The 16,609-nt window shown below is 34.6% G+C and overlaps 3 protein-coding genes across 4 annotated transcripts; 2 read left to right on the top strand and 1 right to left on the bottom strand.

Annotated features, from left to right (window-relative positions):
* The first annotated feature begins 2,266 nt into the window (after positions 1-2,266).
* LOC127804024 (uncharacterized) lies at positions 2,267-8,929 on the top strand. The gene is made up of 11 exons (XM_052340731.1): positions 2,267-2,771; positions 5,645-5,747; positions 5,966-5,979; positions 6,080-6,298; positions 6,768-6,839; positions 7,080-7,172; positions 7,468-7,506; positions 7,820-7,924; positions 8,118-8,283; positions 8,390-8,499; positions 8,648-8,929. Exons 1-11 carry the CDS (start codon positions 2,538-2,540, stop codon positions 8,732-8,734), a joined length of 1,242 nt encoding a protein of 413 aa, XP_052196691.1. The 5' UTR covers positions 2,267-2,537; the 3' UTR covers positions 8,735-8,929.
* Positions 8,930-9,150: 221 nt separating this feature from the next.
* LOC127804026 (uncharacterized) lies at positions 9,151-10,110 on the top strand. The gene has a single exon (XM_052340734.1). It carries the CDS (start codon positions 9,151-9,153, stop codon positions 10,057-10,059), a length of 909 nt encoding a protein of 302 aa, XP_052196694.1. The 3' UTR covers positions 10,060-10,110.
* Positions 10,111-10,150: 40 nt separating this feature from the next.
* LOC127804025 (ALA-interacting subunit 1-like) lies at positions 10,151-15,761 on the bottom strand. Of its 2 annotated transcripts, none has more exons than XM_052340733.1 (8): positions 15,463-15,761; positions 14,775-14,826; positions 14,608-14,682; positions 14,406-14,522; positions 14,167-14,237; positions 11,284-11,581; positions 10,868-11,157; positions 10,151-10,571 (listed from the first exon to the last, which is right to left on the bottom strand). In XM_052340733.1, coding segments are annotated over exons 1-8 (966 nt in total). In that variant the 5' UTR covers positions 15,465-15,761; the 3' UTR covers positions 10,151-10,510. The 2 variants fall into 2 exon arrangements, with proteins under 2 accessions (XP_052196693.1, XP_052196692.1); XM_052340732.1 differs by having other exon boundaries at positions 14,775-14,833; positions 15,463-15,759.
* Between the last annotated feature and the right edge of the window lie 848 nt (positions 15,762-16,609).

The following is a 16,609-nucleotide window of genomic DNA, read 5'->3' as shown; positions in this document are numbered from 1 at the left end:
CGATTTATCATTTCTAATTAACAGTGTATTAAAAGTTTTTGTAAAAAAAAATATTTGCTCATAATTATTCATCAAAAAATAAAAATAAAACATAAACAATCACTTAAGAATTGTAAAATATTATAAATTATATTATTTTTAATATTTTAATTTTAAAAATTGGGCTGAACTAAAATGAGCTAAATGCGGCCCTCAAAATGCAGTGATTGATCTGAAGGGTACTTTTGTCCTTTCGCACTCCTCCATTTTACAATGAAAGCGACTACTTTTTTAGTAGTAGAATCGTCGGTCCTTTTTTGTCTCTTGAGAAATCGAGGGCTCGGCCGTTACCAACTGGCACCTTCCCATTGGCCGAATCCCAATAGTTTTTCTTTTCTAGTGCCCACCAACCATTCTTTTGATTTATCAGCTTTTTACTGTGCAGCCTGTGAACAAACAGGAGATATTTTATAATAATATTTCCCCCCTTTTTTAACGTGATATTTACATTATTTATTTAAAAAAAAAGTGATCATAAGAAGTACAATCTATTAAAGGATAAATTTAACTTGGGATTTTTTTTTTTTTCGTCATTTGATCTCATAATTTTAATAAGAGAGATAAATTTAAATCTGATCTATAATGATTATGTACAGAATATATTGGATAAATTCAACTTTACACTATACATTTGCTAGTTTATTTGAGTTTTTTTATATATTTTTGATTTTTGAGAATAAATTTAAAACATAAAAATAAAACTCAAAATAATAAAAAGGATATTTTAGAGAGACCACACTTGAGGTTTTAGAAAGTAGCAATGAGTACCCCTTTGTTTAGTTAGACATTAGGTGAGAGATGACATAACAAAAATGTCTTCAATTTTAAAATTGTTGTTAAAAAATATATATATACTGTTATCGGCCATCACCAGTTGTCGAAATCCCAAGGAGTAATACAATTTCATAGCAAAATCTCATAGAATTGCTAGGGTTCTATAATTGAACATTAACAATCTTTAGTTTTAGAATTGGGATTCATGTCAAGAAATGAGAAAGAATTAAGAAAGAATCATTGAACTTAGAATAAAGAGAAAACACCCTATAAGTGGCTTTATTTGTAAAAATAGGAAGTGAACATATATGAGATCTCAAGTTTGAAATTTTTTGAAGACACTATATAAAAATTATATCATGATTTATTTAGGGGTATAGATTTAGGGTGAGGCCCATCTCTCCTCATGACTAGTCGGCCAAAGCCCAAGATACGACCGTGGTGATGAATAATAAAGGAAAATTAATAGTGGTGAAAAAATTACATTAGTGATATCGAGACTAGTAAATGGTCCCAAATTGAGAAAAAAAGTACTCATGAATGTGCTGTTTGAAAAAAATATGGGGATGAGAGAAAAAAAGTCCTCCATTTGTGGCTCAATAAAATCAAGAAATAGCTTGCTGCACTTTGTCGAAAATGAAAGATGAGAAGACTATCACCGACACTGGTCAAAAGTGACAGAGAAGGGAAGGATAAAAGGGAAATAGAAAAGAAGGAAGAGAAACTTAATAGTTTTTAAAATTAATAATTTTTAATATATAAGGGTATTTTAATTACGATTAATATGAGGAAATAGTAATGTAATATTAAAATAAAAAGATTTTCATTATATTATTTTAAATATAAAAAATACTATATACAATTATTATTATTATAAATATCATATATAAATCCAAAACATGTCATTCCCTGCTAAAAAGTATAAAAAATAATCCTAACTAGGTAAGGAATATACTGTAAGAATGAAAAGTAAGATACATACAGAGGTGGTGGGTGGCGGTGCAGGGCACATGGTGGATGCTAATAGGAGGAAGCGGAGATATTGGAACGGCAGGCAGCTAAGGGATGAGAATTGAGAAGAAGATGACAAATTTGGATAAATTTTGGTTCACGGGTCAGAAATAATTTGTGGGTAAATTGCATTTGAACCCTTATAGTTTGAGTGAGTTCTCTGTAAACAAAATTTTTATAATTAAAAAATGTATTTTATGGGGCTTTATGGTTTCAAGGTCTTTGTAGTTTTTACTTTTCTGCGTGAAACTTGGTGCGTCATTAATGCTGAGTAAATTGCATTTGAACCCATGTAGTTTGGCAAATTTGTAATAAGGTCCCGTTTTTGGATCATTGGTAGCAAACAGAGACCTTATTGCAAATGCCCAAAATCATAGATGCTGCGTCAGTGATTCTCAAGACAAGGTTATAAGACGCGCATGATAACTCACAATAATTGTTTTTAAGAAACACTGGAGAGACAGACAGCCCAGTACATGCAGTCATAGGGATAGGGCTACGATCCCCACCATCGCCCTGCGCCTTTTGGATTGAAAAGAGAAAAAAAAAAGGCATCTTTCAGCTATATATCTCAACACATGCCAATGCTATTCATTGATTATACATGTACATGCCGTCGAAGGAGCTATATATAGGCTATAGCTCTGTATAGTGCTACTTGAGGCATCGTTTGTTTGGCTAATTTATCTTTCACCATCATCCGATCGATCGCCATGCTTCCTGCAAAGTTGTCGTCGTCTTCTTCTGTTTTGTGTGGTTTTGTGGTGCGAATGTTGTTGGCGGTGGATGCGTGGAGGTGGCTCTGCGCTGCAAATGCGGCGGATGCGACGGTGAAAGTGGGGAACATATCGAAGGTGGAAGACGCCGATTACTTCCATATTTACTACGGCCAGACCTTCAAGGTCATCAAGAATGGCTTCGACGGCAAGAGCTATCTCCTCATCCAGGTACCTCCTCTCCTCTCCTCTCCTCTCCTCCGCAAAGGGAGATTAGCTTAATCGCAGTAAAATAGTAGTCTAAAATTAGAATTAAATGAAAAATTGTAAACCCTAATTAGAGTTTAAGATCCAAAACGATGTGGAAGATAGATATTTTTTAGGTAATTTTTCTTAAAACTATTATGATTTTTATGCAATAATTTCATACAAAATGATGGTATATAATAATTTCTTTTAGTCTTGCGGTATTTTGTGGGTTCTATCTCCATTAATTAGAGTTTATTAGTAAAAATATTATTAAAATGACGTGACACAAAACTTTTTTATATATCCTCGCTATTTGGATGGTAGTGATATATATATTTTGAGGGATTTTCTTGTTTGGGTATTAATTAATTTAATAAAAGTGCCCCACTGCCTGCTTGGAGCTGCAACCAGAGAGGTCACGGGAACACCCATTCCAATCCCAATAATCTTTCTTTTTATCATGTTGGGTTCGTGAACAGTAGTACATCACAAGATAAGTAATCAATGACTAGTTATTTATTTTTGAGATTTAAGAATAATAATAATCTCAAAATATCCTGCATTTAATTCTAACTTTTGTTTGATTAATACAGGAATAGACACAAGATAGTGTAAAAACGACCAAAATCCCTCTTTTTTTAAAATCTTTGAATATTATTTTTTTATATTTTTTAATATTTATATTTAAGGGCAAAACGGTCATTTTGTACATTATTCTATCATTTGATAAGAAAATTCTATTTATAACCATACTTTTTGCTCTCCGTAACCTACTTTTAGTATTCCTAAAAAATCCTGAGATAAAACTCATATTTGTTCTTCATTTAAATATTTGATGCTCAACGACCCATCATTACTCTTCAAGCGCTTGCACTCACTTTCTCAACTACAATCGTCACAGCCACTTTACTCACCCACAACTGAACATCGCACAATTATTATTATTCAACACCAAACATTACGCAGCCATTATTATTCAACACCAAACATTGCTCAGCTCAGTTCTCCTCGCCATAACTAATTATCAGTTACTATCAACAATTACTATCAACGATGGAAGATTATTATTCGCAAATGTTTACGTTTAGTTTGACGAAGAAGATAACGAGTATTCTTATTTTGACAAGAAACAACACAATTTATAACATTTATCACTATTTCAATCACATAATTTATATATACATACACAACGAATGAATTAAAAAAATAAGATTAATTAAAAAATAAAAAATACGTCTTGAAACCCCGAACCCTGGGTTTGGGGGTTGGGGGATGCCCCAAATCCCAGGGTTCGGGGGCTAAGAGATGCCAGCTAGGAATGCCCCTGAACCCCAGCCTTCTGGGTGTTCGAGAAACCCCGAACCTCAGGGTTCGATAAGCACCCTGAATTTATGGATTCGGGAAAAATCAATTCTTCTGAACCCACGAGTTCGAGAAAAACCATTTTTCCCGAAACCATGAATTGAGGATAATAGATAGTATATAACATATTATATACTATTATATAATATATTATATAATTACATTCTCATAATAGTATAACATTATATTAATTATATAATATGTTATATAATTGAATTTGGGAGAATGTTCGGGAAAATTGCATTCTCCCGAAATATATATAATATATTATATACATATATTATAACTATATACATATATATATATATAATGATTTTGTATATAAATTATTCTAGATGTATATAAATTATTCTGAATCATGGCCGAATCTTTGGATTAATATTATATTTATTTATTTTTAATTAATGTTACTTTAATTTTAATTTTTTTGAGTTAAATACAAATCCTAATAAAATTATGTTTATTTTTTTAAAATTTATATTAAATTTATGACATTTTGTCATAAATTAAATAAAATTAAATTAAATAAAATCTAACAACAAATACTAAAATAAAATATTATTACAAATAACTTAATGCATGTTCAAAAGTTATAATTATAATAATACAACAAATAATTCTAATGGTCTGAAGAAAAAGAAGAAGAGGATTTGATGCGCGTAGAGTATCTTTTTTTAGGAATGATGTTTGGAGGATATGTTTAGAATAAAAATAGTTGTAGAAAATAATAAATGTGGTTGCGAATAGTGAAATCTAATATTTTTCTTATAGTGATTGTGAATAGCAAAATATATGGTTGCAAATAGAATTTGCCCCTTTGATATCCTATCCCTCCTGAGATTATGTTATCCCACATATGAGTGATTGCTAAACCCATTTCATTTATTTTTCCACGTGCATAAACACATGACAGTTTTTATTTATCAATTTATATTATTCTATCCCATGAACCAAACGAATGCTAAATGAATACTTTGAAAAGAAAAGAAAAAAAAAAAGGACAGACTAAGGGGTCTCAAATTCGAATGTGTCTGTCATGCATGAATTTTGAGTAGCTGTGTGCACCATGCATAAACAGAGTGCAAGGCGGGTTTTTGTGCTGGGCATGTTTTGGCTAATAGTTTTAAAATTTTAAACCTTATACTTTAATCATCAATTAAGAATTATTTAAATGATTTTTAAGTAGAATACAAATAATAAAATGTCACGTAAAACCTAGCTAAGTCTTATAAATGGGAAGAGTTGGGTAAGTCTTTTTCTACAGACAAGAGTGTCTGGACACTAACTTAAGCTTCTATAATAATATAATATATATAAAAAAATGAAAGAAGCTTTTATATCCAACGACAGAAACTAAACATGACAATCTAACCCCAGTGGAGATTGGACAAAAAAAAATAAAATTGGGGTCATCATGTTTAGCTGCACTTTGATAAACTCACTGATATGCTAACGCTGCCGCACTGAGTGCTTGTCAAACTATTTGACAACAGAACAACTCAAGAATGGCATCGAGGACCAAATACTGCACCACCAGAATCAAATCATTTGTAATCCCATTGTCAAACTATTCGGTGGAGACAGACTATTTTCCAGGTACGTACACACATACATTACTACTACTACTACTACTACTACTACTACTCTAATGTTTCAATAATTATTAAAAGTTGTGAATTCATTTTAATATTATATAATACATCTATTTTATCTATAAATGAATTTTCTGTTTGAATTCCTCGACGCTTGATTCATTTAATCTAACATCGCTATCTTCTCTCTGGATTGATCTTCTTCTCTTGCTGAATTTGCAGTTTCCTTTTTCGAGGTCAGAATTCTGGGCTTTTATAAGTACTGGAGCATTGATATATAATTTGCTCTTTTAACGAATTTTTAATTGTTAACTAACATATATTTGTGGGTGACAGCTTCTGGGATTACTTGAAAACTTGAAGGGCATAACATCAGGCTTCGTGGCATCTCAGTGTGTGCTTAAACTGTACAACGAGGGACAGATTGAGTTTGTGAACAAGAGTGAGCAGCAGCAGCTTACCCAATTTGAAACCCATTTCATTAGCAACACTGATCAACCCCAATCTTGCAATTTTGCTACTTTTCTTCCTACTGGGGAGGAAACCCCTCTTCAGGTATGCTAGCTCATCATTCATTGTCTATCAACAACAATCTTACCTATTTCACAAGCTGTATCCCCGCTATGATCTCCCTTGATATCGATTGGCCACGAGAATTTTAGTTTTCTAATAATTTCTATTTATATATAAAAAAAATAATACCTAGTAGGCTGAGCTGAGCTTTTTTAAGTATGACAAATTAGTATGTCATTTAATTTCATGAACTATATGAGAATCTAGTACGCTCGTGTGTAGAGGCTTATCTAAACCCTGCCCCGGCCATGAGAAGTTTTGTGGGGGCCAATTTAACACCCGTCCAAGGCACTATGGATAACTCTCGATCGGGCCAATTTACTGTCATTAAGCCTTTACTTCTGGTAAATAATACTCAATAAGGGTCAAGAGATAATCACTTTTAATGTATATCATGTGTTTACATAAATGCTTGAATGAGTATCTGAGGCTTATCATCTTCTATACCCAGCGAGCGGAGTGGATCAAGTACCTTGGAGCTTTTGCTAATGCAGAAGTCAGAGCAAATCAAATTTATGATGCTGTAAGTGGGAAAATTTGGAACTGCAAATCTGTTGCATCCCGCGTGCTCATTTTTCCAAGTAAATCATATTTTGGTAGACCACATCCTCTATGAACAACAATATGCCTTACTAAATTTTTCTTCTTTAACCAAGATGTTCAAGTAGTTTACTTAAAAGTTTAAAGAGATAGGTTTACTTCACAAAAACTCCAAGGATTGTGCTATTTTGTTAACCATCAAATTTAAGTTACCGTTTTACAGGTTAAAGAGAACTATATGTGCTTGATGAAAGCTGCTGCAAGCAAGAGAACATCATTCAAACCAATAGTAGCTTGGATGGAGTTCGATAACAATGTATGTTCGCTAAAACTTAATTTTCAGCAAGAATTGTATGTATATTGCTTCACATTTGTAAAGGATAAAAAAAAATAAACATAAAAAAGATGGTTGTTCCTTCATCCATTTATCTTCTGCAACTGATTTCAATCAATTGATTCAATATCACATAAAGTATGAGATGTCAGAAGGTTTATGCTATATCCTTTCTATTGACAATGAAAATGGATAAATCAAACACAAAAAGAAATACAGTAGGCTGTACTACTCTGTTTCAATCTTGTTTTTCACATTTCTCCTTCCATTTTTGCAGTTTGTGTGGTATTTTACAAAGGATGCATACAAGTTAAAGGTAAAATCCTTATTGGACTTGGAATCTCTGGCCATATGCACTTGAATATGATGACTTAGCTCAAGCTGACCCTAATACTAGTGTTTTTCCTTTTCTTGGGGTCTGCAAATTGGATGAGGAGGCTACCTGTAAGACAATTGATTAAGATCGATTGATGTAATGAGTTCATATTGTATAATTTCCTTCACTTTGAAACAATGTCTGCATGCAAAATAAATGACATTTAAATTGAAATTATAACTCAGCAGTGAAGATTTAAGGTGTTTTGAGATGTCTGTTAAGGGGGTTTCATATTTTTCAAACTTGGATGCAGTTGGTGGAAGATGCAGGTGGAGAGAATGTTGACAACTCTATCAACAAAATCTCCTACAACATCTCCACGCCTGATGACTTGGAAGCATTCCATGCCATTCTATGTGTAAGCTAAGCCAAGTGGAGTGCCAGATTATTACAAATTTGATTTTGATTAATTGTAGTATCCTTGCTTCTTCCCAATCCTAATTATGCCAAAACAGATGATAATTTAAACCCAATAAAGATCCACCATTTCCATTTAGGAATTGTGACCAATTTCCATTATGCTTATTTCAGATGTTAATTTCTTTGTGTAGACAGTGGATGTAGTGATTGATGAAACCTTTACCTCTGATCCAACAAACTACAACATGTCCAACTTCCTCCAAAATGTTAATATTGATGATCAATCTTGCTTTGCTTTCCTTTCAAATCAAAGTCTATGGAGGTATGATAAGAGGATTCAAAGCAATGCCAGCCTCGGTGAGCCAGCAGAACCGTCGTCATTTTCTTTACAAGCATCAGTTTATTTATATAATTTTTGATGAAATTCCTCTTTTTTGGTCCTTTTCTTGTGTGAACTCTGAAGACTGGTACGATGGAGCAGTGTCCCAGCCTCAACTACTTCTAGCAGACCTAATTGAAGCTTTCTTTCCATCAGGGAACTACACCACCTCCTTTTTCAGAAATCTTGCTAAGGTGGGTAACTTCGTAATTTTAGAAATTGTGACATTTTTTCTTTTGTTCTTTTTTTTTGGGTTACCTTCTCCGAGTTGATACTATTATTATTTTTGGTAATTTTTGGGTTATTTTCACATTACTAAAGTTGCCTCCCTTTCAATTGTAGGGTGAAGGAGTTACAAATATCAGCCCAGAAATGTGTGATAGGGATAGTTCCACTGCTCTGGAACCCACCATCATAGCTTGCAACTAATTATTTGTTTTTTTGTTTTTTGTTTTTTGTTTTTTGTTTTTGGCCTTCTTTTGCAGTAATTTTTTAAAATTATTTCGTCTGAAATTCCCAAAAATTTGTTATGCTGCACGCTGCTCTTTCTAGCTTGATTCGTCGATTCTGTATATCTTAGGGAATATTAATATCCGAGGCTTGTGAAAGCAGTTTCTAGAACAGAAACGACATTGAGTTCATTGATATGCACTTTTCACGCCTCTTTGTATGGTTGCGTGAGTTTTCACACAAATTTAGCAACTCAATGAAGCATGACACGAGAAAATCCATGTTCCAAAAACCCTTTTATTCACATGAAAAGAGCATCACTGCTTCAAAACAACTCCTTAAAAAGCTCCAAAACCTGAACAGGTCCAAGCGTAGCAGCAGTTTGTCATGCTAATATGCAAGCAAAAGCGCGGTTTACCATGTTGAGGAGGCAACTGGCTCTAGCTACTCTGCTTTCTTTCGCCATTGCCTTCTACATGCTCTTCATCATCTACAGCATCCGGGTGAAGTCACCGCCTCCATCTTCCTCCAACATCACCACTGCCCTTACCGGAGCAGCTCCCCCGCGTCCCCGATTCAGCTTGTTGGTCGGGATCCTGACGCGTGCTGACAAGTACGACCGCCGCCACTTCCTCCGCCTGGTCTACGGGATCCAGTCCTCTCCGGTAGCTGACATAGAAGTGAAGTTTGTGTTCTGCAGTCTCACTAAACCTGAACAAAGGGTGCTCGTATCGCTTGAGATCATGCGATTCAACGACATTATCATACTCAACTGCTCTGAAAACATGAACAGCGGCAAGACTTACACGTACCTGTCGTCTCTCCCCCGCATCCTTCCTCGCCGCTACGACTATGTCATGAAAGCAGACGATGATGTTTTCTTGAGGCTGGAACCGCTTGCGCGGTCACTTGAGCCGCTACCAAGGCTGGATTTTTACTACGGGTTTGTGATTCCTTGTGGGAGCATGAACCCATTCGTGGAATACATGTCCGGGATGGGTTTTCTGCTGTCCTGGGACATCATCGAGTGGATTAATCAGTCCAGTATTCCGAGAAATGATACCTTCGGGCCAGAGGATAAGCTGGTGGGAAGATGGTTGAATCTTGGGAAGAAGGCTAAGAACCGGTTTTCAAATAAGCCTGCAATGTATGACTACCCTGGAACTAATGGAAGGTGTTCACATGACCTTATTCCAGAGACAGTGGCTGTTCACAAGCTTAAGAGGTGGGATCAGTGGCTGCATGTACTTACATTTTTCAATGTAACCAAGGAACTCCTGAAATCCAATCTCTACAGTGTATAATTGAATTGTTAAGCAAAAATGAACAGTCAATCAAGCATATTGCTCAACCTATTCACCAAACAAACAAGTGAGTAAATTCATATTGATAGATATATTCACCAAAGTGATACATTAACTTGTGGATTTGTATAAAACTAATTGAGGTACTCTACTTTGATATGTGGCACGGTAGAATTTGGCAAAAATTGCATTGTTAGTAACTAACAGTGTTTGTCTTCTGAACAGATAAAAAAACACTAAAAATGCAATGCACTAAGTTGATGCATGCCATGAAGACTGGAAAAAACTAAAACAAAAATGATCGCTCAATGACTTCATTCAGGACATTCAAGTCTGTGAAGATAAAGATATCAACGGCTCAAACCGGTAAGATTCTATGTGGAGAGAGAGACTCCGCATGTTACCACACTGCACGATGAATGTTGTAAATTGGGACATAATAAAAGGAGTCTTAGTTCGACAACCCAGCAGGATTTATGTTCCAGGACAAGTAGGATGGATCCTCAAGCGGCCTGCATGAGCAGCAGCAAAATCAGTCAATGTCAACCTCTCTTGTGTCTTGGTTTTCTCTAACAGGTTTAATTTCAGTTTACATGAATTAACACTAAGAACAATTTGGAAAGATACAAAAAGTTAAAAGTCCCCCTTATCTCCCTCCTGATTACTCAGTGAATGAAGAGAAAAGGATTGAAAAAAAGAAGTCGTTTAATTACGAAAAACCCCTAAATATACATTGAACTAGGAAATAAGGGACAGGAAACAAAAAATCACCCGGTACATTAAGACACTATAAGAACTTTTTACGCACCTTGGCTTTAGAAGGTAAAGAAGTACGAAGCTTATTGCCACAAACAAGCAAAGTCCACCTACTGCAAGGTATGCTATACCGAGGAAATCATTTTTTCCTCCAATCCAACTCGTGGTTGAAAGGACCAGCTTCTTTTTACCGGCAAAGCTATATGTGTTATAATTGTTCTGTATTAGAACTGTTAGATTCTGATTAGCCTCAAGTTCCACCTCTATCTTCCCATAAAGCTTTCTGAAGGTCGGTAAAGCTGCAGTTCGCATCCAAACAATAAGATCCACTTGCTTGCTCAACTGTTACAGGCAGCACAAAGAATGAAAAATAGTTCAAGAGGGGGAAAGAAAGGGGACAAGTAAACTAAATAAATAGATAAAATATATTATTGGAAGCAGTAATTGCGCACAAGAACAAGTGCACACCGGTATACTCTGGTTGAGCCTTGCACCCCCAATCAAACCACTACTCTGAAAATTTTTAGGATAGACATTGGATCCGAATTTATGATTTTGGTCACTTTTCCACACAATGTCCTGTTTACTGACTTGGATCACTTCGTTTTGCAGTGAGAATCGATATGTATCGTTGAACAAGCTCCAAGCAATGAGACCACAGGGAACGATTGGACCTCTTTCTGTCTTTGCTTCAGGATCACAGTCATCTACATCAAACTCGTACGCCCTGCTGCGCAATTGGTAATCATTTCTATTTTTGATATATCTGGAGAGTTTCAGTCAGAAGTCATAGATAAGCTCGAAATACCTTCGGTCATTTAGTGCAGGTACCATGTAGTCAGAGAACTTGATGTGTGTATTCATACAAATTACATATTGCAATCCAAGTTCTAAAATATATAATAGATTGACATCACAAAAACTTGGAGGAGGATACTGCACATCGAAGGGATGTGCGGAGACTTTAATAACTCTAGAAGGGAAAGGTGAAGACTCAAATTGCAGGAAAAAGTAATCATTCCAGACTAAAATGTCAGTGAAACTCATGTCAACTTAAGCAAGAAAAGAAGAATATAAATCAAAACTGAATCTAGGCTTTTTATCATATACCAAAGTGACTGGATGTACACAAAGCTGTCTCTTTTACTTCGAATCTAAGTGATCATTCCAGGATTTTAAATTAGCAACGTGAACCTTCCAGTTCTTGTTTCTATTATAACTTTTTTCAAACCAACAAGAAGAGATAAAAGTAGAAGAAAAAAAATAGAAGAATTAGATAAGGGCTCATGTCAATTTAAAAATAGAAGAACTAGATATGGCCTAAGTCAACAATATACACAAAACAAAATGAAGAGATGGAAAGTGAGGTAAGTCCACGACCGAAGAGATGAACTCAGAAAGAAAGGGTGACAAATTTGAAGAGGAAAAAATGGGAAGTACTGGACGTGGTGTGTGTGTGGGTATGGGGGGAGGGGGAGAGGATATGGAGAACTAAGGTCAGGAGGTGACCAGTATATTTGTAATTGATGAGTGTCTTTTATACATTTATTTTGGCCTATAAACTTAGCATTTATTCATTTAATGAGCATGGTTTCTACTTAATTTGGTTTTATATGTGGTTATATAGGTAATAAACTCATTTGAAGATATTCGGAGCGAAAATGATTATTTTAGTGCATGAAGGGAGCTGAACCCGACATGGAAGGCATGGATGGACATCTATTTGGGGTTGATATTGAGGAAGTCACAAAGCGGCGAGATGAAAATACAAAAGTTGAAGAGTTGAGAGGCCAAGTTGCTGTAGTTCACGGTCCTAAAGCAGAATGCATTCCGCTGTAAGACCACTGTGGAAGGAAGTTGCTAAAACTCACGATCCTAATGCGGAATGCATTCCGCGATAGGACCGCGGTTGGACATCTTTACTGGAGCTCACGGTGCTGCCACGGTAAGCATATCGCGGTAGGACCATGGTGGGGCTCAAAATTTCATGAAAATGCCGTTTTAAGCCCGTTTTACTCCAAATCAAGTGGGGATGGACTCCTTAAAGATGCACGACTTTGATAACCTAAAATACACTATATAAAGAATAATTCTTGGAAGATTTGGGGAGTTTTTGGATGGAGACAAAGAAAAATCGAAGAAGAAAGGAGGAGACTTTGAAGAACTCAACTGTTTGGTTGTATTTTTCTGTTCTTTTTTCTATTCCTGATCATGATTTCCGTTTTTATTATTTTATCATTGATTGAAATCAACCAAACAGTTGAGTTCTTCAAAGTTTTTGATTGAAATCATGTTGGGCTAGGTGTTTTGTAACTAGGGTGAACTATGAAACCTCGTTCATTGTCAATTTAATTCAAAGTATTCAATTTTGCTATATTCTTGTCTCTTGAGTTGATTGTTTATTATACTCTTATTCCGTTTGATGCTTGATCACCATTAAAACGTCTTTGTGATTCATATTGCTTTCGAGAGATGTTTGTGATTCATATTGCTTTCAAGAGGTTCAAAACGAATTAGCACATGGTAATAAACAACATAAGGTCCGATAATAGGTAGAGATACCATTATGCTTTGTGAAATTGTATGGAGATGCTCATTGAGAATGAATGCATGTTTATATATTCGTAGGTTAATTAGAGATAATTAATCATATATATATGCATAGAACCGAATGACCATCGAGAGAGGCTTTTGGTAGTTATAGGATCATCGATTTTCAACTCAATGCAAGAATTAGCAAACTTGAGTACTGCAAGATTAAACCATATCAAGAGCGATGGTGGATTCATGAACCTTAGTGCCTTCAACTTCTGAGTTTCAAAATCAAAAGAGTTGTTTTTTCATTTTTCTATTAGTGATTTAGTTATCGTTATTATAAAACCAACTGTTAATAGCATCTAATTTGTATGTCTCGTTAAGGTTAAGTGTGGTTAAAGTAAAAATCATTAGCCAATCCTCGTGGGTACGACACTCTACTTATCGCTATATTACTTATCATGATCTGTCCACTTGCGGAATAGAATAGGCGTACAGTAATTCTATAGCATCCATCATACATTCTTAGAGCTCCAGCCTTTCATTCAAATTTTGAACTTATAATTTGGATTAGAAATTCCACTGCAAACTTACTGATGACTATTAATGCATCATTGCAGTGCAACCTCAATCTAGCGAAAAACACGATTTGCTTCTTTGCAAAATCTTGAACTACTTGCATCCTAATATTGCATATCTTACAATGAACAACATTTCACTTGAATTCTACCTTTAGCTGCAGAAAGGATTCTTTGGTTCAGATCAGGTTCTACAAGAATGGTCTATGCATTACATAGTAAAAGAAGAAAAACTTACCGACGATGATTCTGATAGAAGTTTTCCAGCTGATAATAGACATAAATGGGACTTTTCATTCGCTCTGGAATCTGGAAAATAATAAAGTAATTCAATTAGGCACATATAAATATATTAAGCTAAGAAGAAGAGTTAGGAAAGAAAAAAAAAGTAAGATACACTCAGAAACAAAAAGGAGAAGGAGAAAAAGAAGCCTAAATTGATTGAAATCCATCAGTACAAAGGGCAACAGGACTAACAATTAAATGCCTGGTACAAGTCTTGTTAGTTTGGGTGCTTTGGATATACGCAAGCGCGTTGTTAGTATAATTTGAAGGAACACAATCCTTATCATAACGGTCTATGATTTCCACTACCTGCATGACAAAGAGGAGTTCAATAAAATATCGAGTGGATGCTAACTCAAAAGTTCAATAAAATATATGGACTCTAAAATAGTACATGCTCGGATGCAAATAAGGAAGCAAGGCCAATGGGGATGAATATGATCCCAACAGAGACAAATGCTGTAATGACCTGAAACAGTGAGAGAAGAGGGAGCATCAAATACAGGAATGTAGAGACTTGTACAGAAACAGATTTGGTTGACTATATAGTTTTAATGTTACCCATGGAGGAGTCAGAATTGGCTTGCAAGCAGGAAGCTCTTGTTGTGTAAACCTTGAATCTTCAACAAACAAAATTATCAGCCAAACTGTTTAGTCATGAAGGAAATAAGGGACAAACCAAATTAAAGAGATTTCAGTTTTGCAACTAAAATAATCAACCCTCGTATTCGAATCTTAAGAAATGAGAATTCAGCTAGTAATCAACTAAATGACCTCATTTTCAGTCAGATCACTCAGAGAATACGACAGTCACCATTATTATCATCAATTGCACTTTATTTGAATCAAATTAAGGTCGGTGACACAGTATTTATAATATAAATTAACTCCTAAAAGTCACACTAGCTATACAAATTCTTGTAAAAGAACAAGGTGACAAAATTCTATGTTAGATGCCCTTCTTGAGACAACTCTCAAGCTAAAGAGGGAATGATTAAAGAAAGTTCTAACTACATCATTTTATACAAAAGTTTTATGAGATGGCAGTGACTAAAGATAATTAATACTGTGAAACTAGTCCTTACAGCGTAGAAACAGGTAGTGGAGAATTCAGCGCTAAATGCATATAATATAATGCAGAATTACCCATCACATATTTGGAGAACTTAGGTTATAAGGAATGTCAAGAAGTAGAAAATGCTAGATTATTCAAACTGAGAAGACAAAAACAGAGAGAGAGGAAACACACATTTGGGTTTCTTGGAACGCCTGTTGGCAGCAGCAGCAGCAGCAGAAGATGTTTCAGGGGTTCCATTGGTGCCCCCAGAGCTCATCTTTGAGAAATTCCTCTACTGAGAGAGAGAGATGAAAAGAAAATGAATTGGGTATCAGAATCAAGTGTTGAAACTGTATTGAGGAAAGGCAAAGACGAGTGAAAACACATGTGGTGAAATGGGTGATGATGTTGTTCCATTTCATTGGTTGTGTTGTGGGGAACACTGAACTCAACGACAATTCGTGCTGAGGGGCTTGGGTTGTTAGATTGGTGGGTTGAAGCGACCCAAACTGCCAGTCTCCGCTTCAGATTAGGTGGCCCCTCAGTTTGGTTTTGAATATTATAATAATAATTCAATTTTTCATAAAAAGCTCGTATTAATTTCATTTCATGAGAATCCAGTCAAATTTGGCTCACTCCCTTAGATGGGGTCATGTCAACTGTCAAGTCTGAGGCGAGCCGGCCGCCCAACTCACCAGTTTGAGAAGCTCAGTTCATTGGGCCGGCTTAAATTATAAATTTTAAATAAAAAAATTTCTAATTTTTTATATTACAATTTTAATTATAAGTTTCTGATATATAAATTAATAAGTCTATTGCTTTAAAATTTAAAAATTATAAAAAATATATATATATATATATAACATAACACAATGACAATCAATAAATAAGACTATGTCAAAGTGTCAAAATTTAAATCAAATGTTAAAATAATATATAATATATAGTCACACACAAAAAAGTTACAATCACTTTAACCAAAATGCTAAATGGTGGACGATATATGGTTAAACTTTTTATATTTTGTATAAAATTTAATACAGTTTTAGAAGTAGACTTGAATTATTAAAAAGTGAAAATTATTAAAATATAAAAATTTCAAATTTCAAAATTTAATTTAATTTTTAACTTCTAACTTGTAAATTTTTATTTTAAATAAAAAAATCAAATAAAATTTATAATTTACAAAATATGTGTACCCTATGTCTCATGACATTATTTTAGGACCCATTAATGAGTCGGCTCCACCATTTGACATGTCCAAATTATTTTAGATCGGTAGTATGATCCATATTTTGTTTAAGATTTAACATTTATTACTATTATATTTTAGATTTGG

The sequence above is a fragment of the Diospyros lotus genome, chromosome 6, assembly GCF_014633365.1.
Source record: "Diospyros lotus cultivar Yz01 chromosome 6, ASM1463336v1, whole genome shotgun sequence".
In the NCBI taxonomy this organism is placed as follows: domain Eukaryota; kingdom Viridiplantae; phylum Streptophyta; class Magnoliopsida; order Ericales; family Ebenaceae; genus Diospyros; species Diospyros lotus.
Note: the sequence above shows the minus strand (reverse complement) of the source record. Positions and strands in the feature narration are given on the sequence as shown.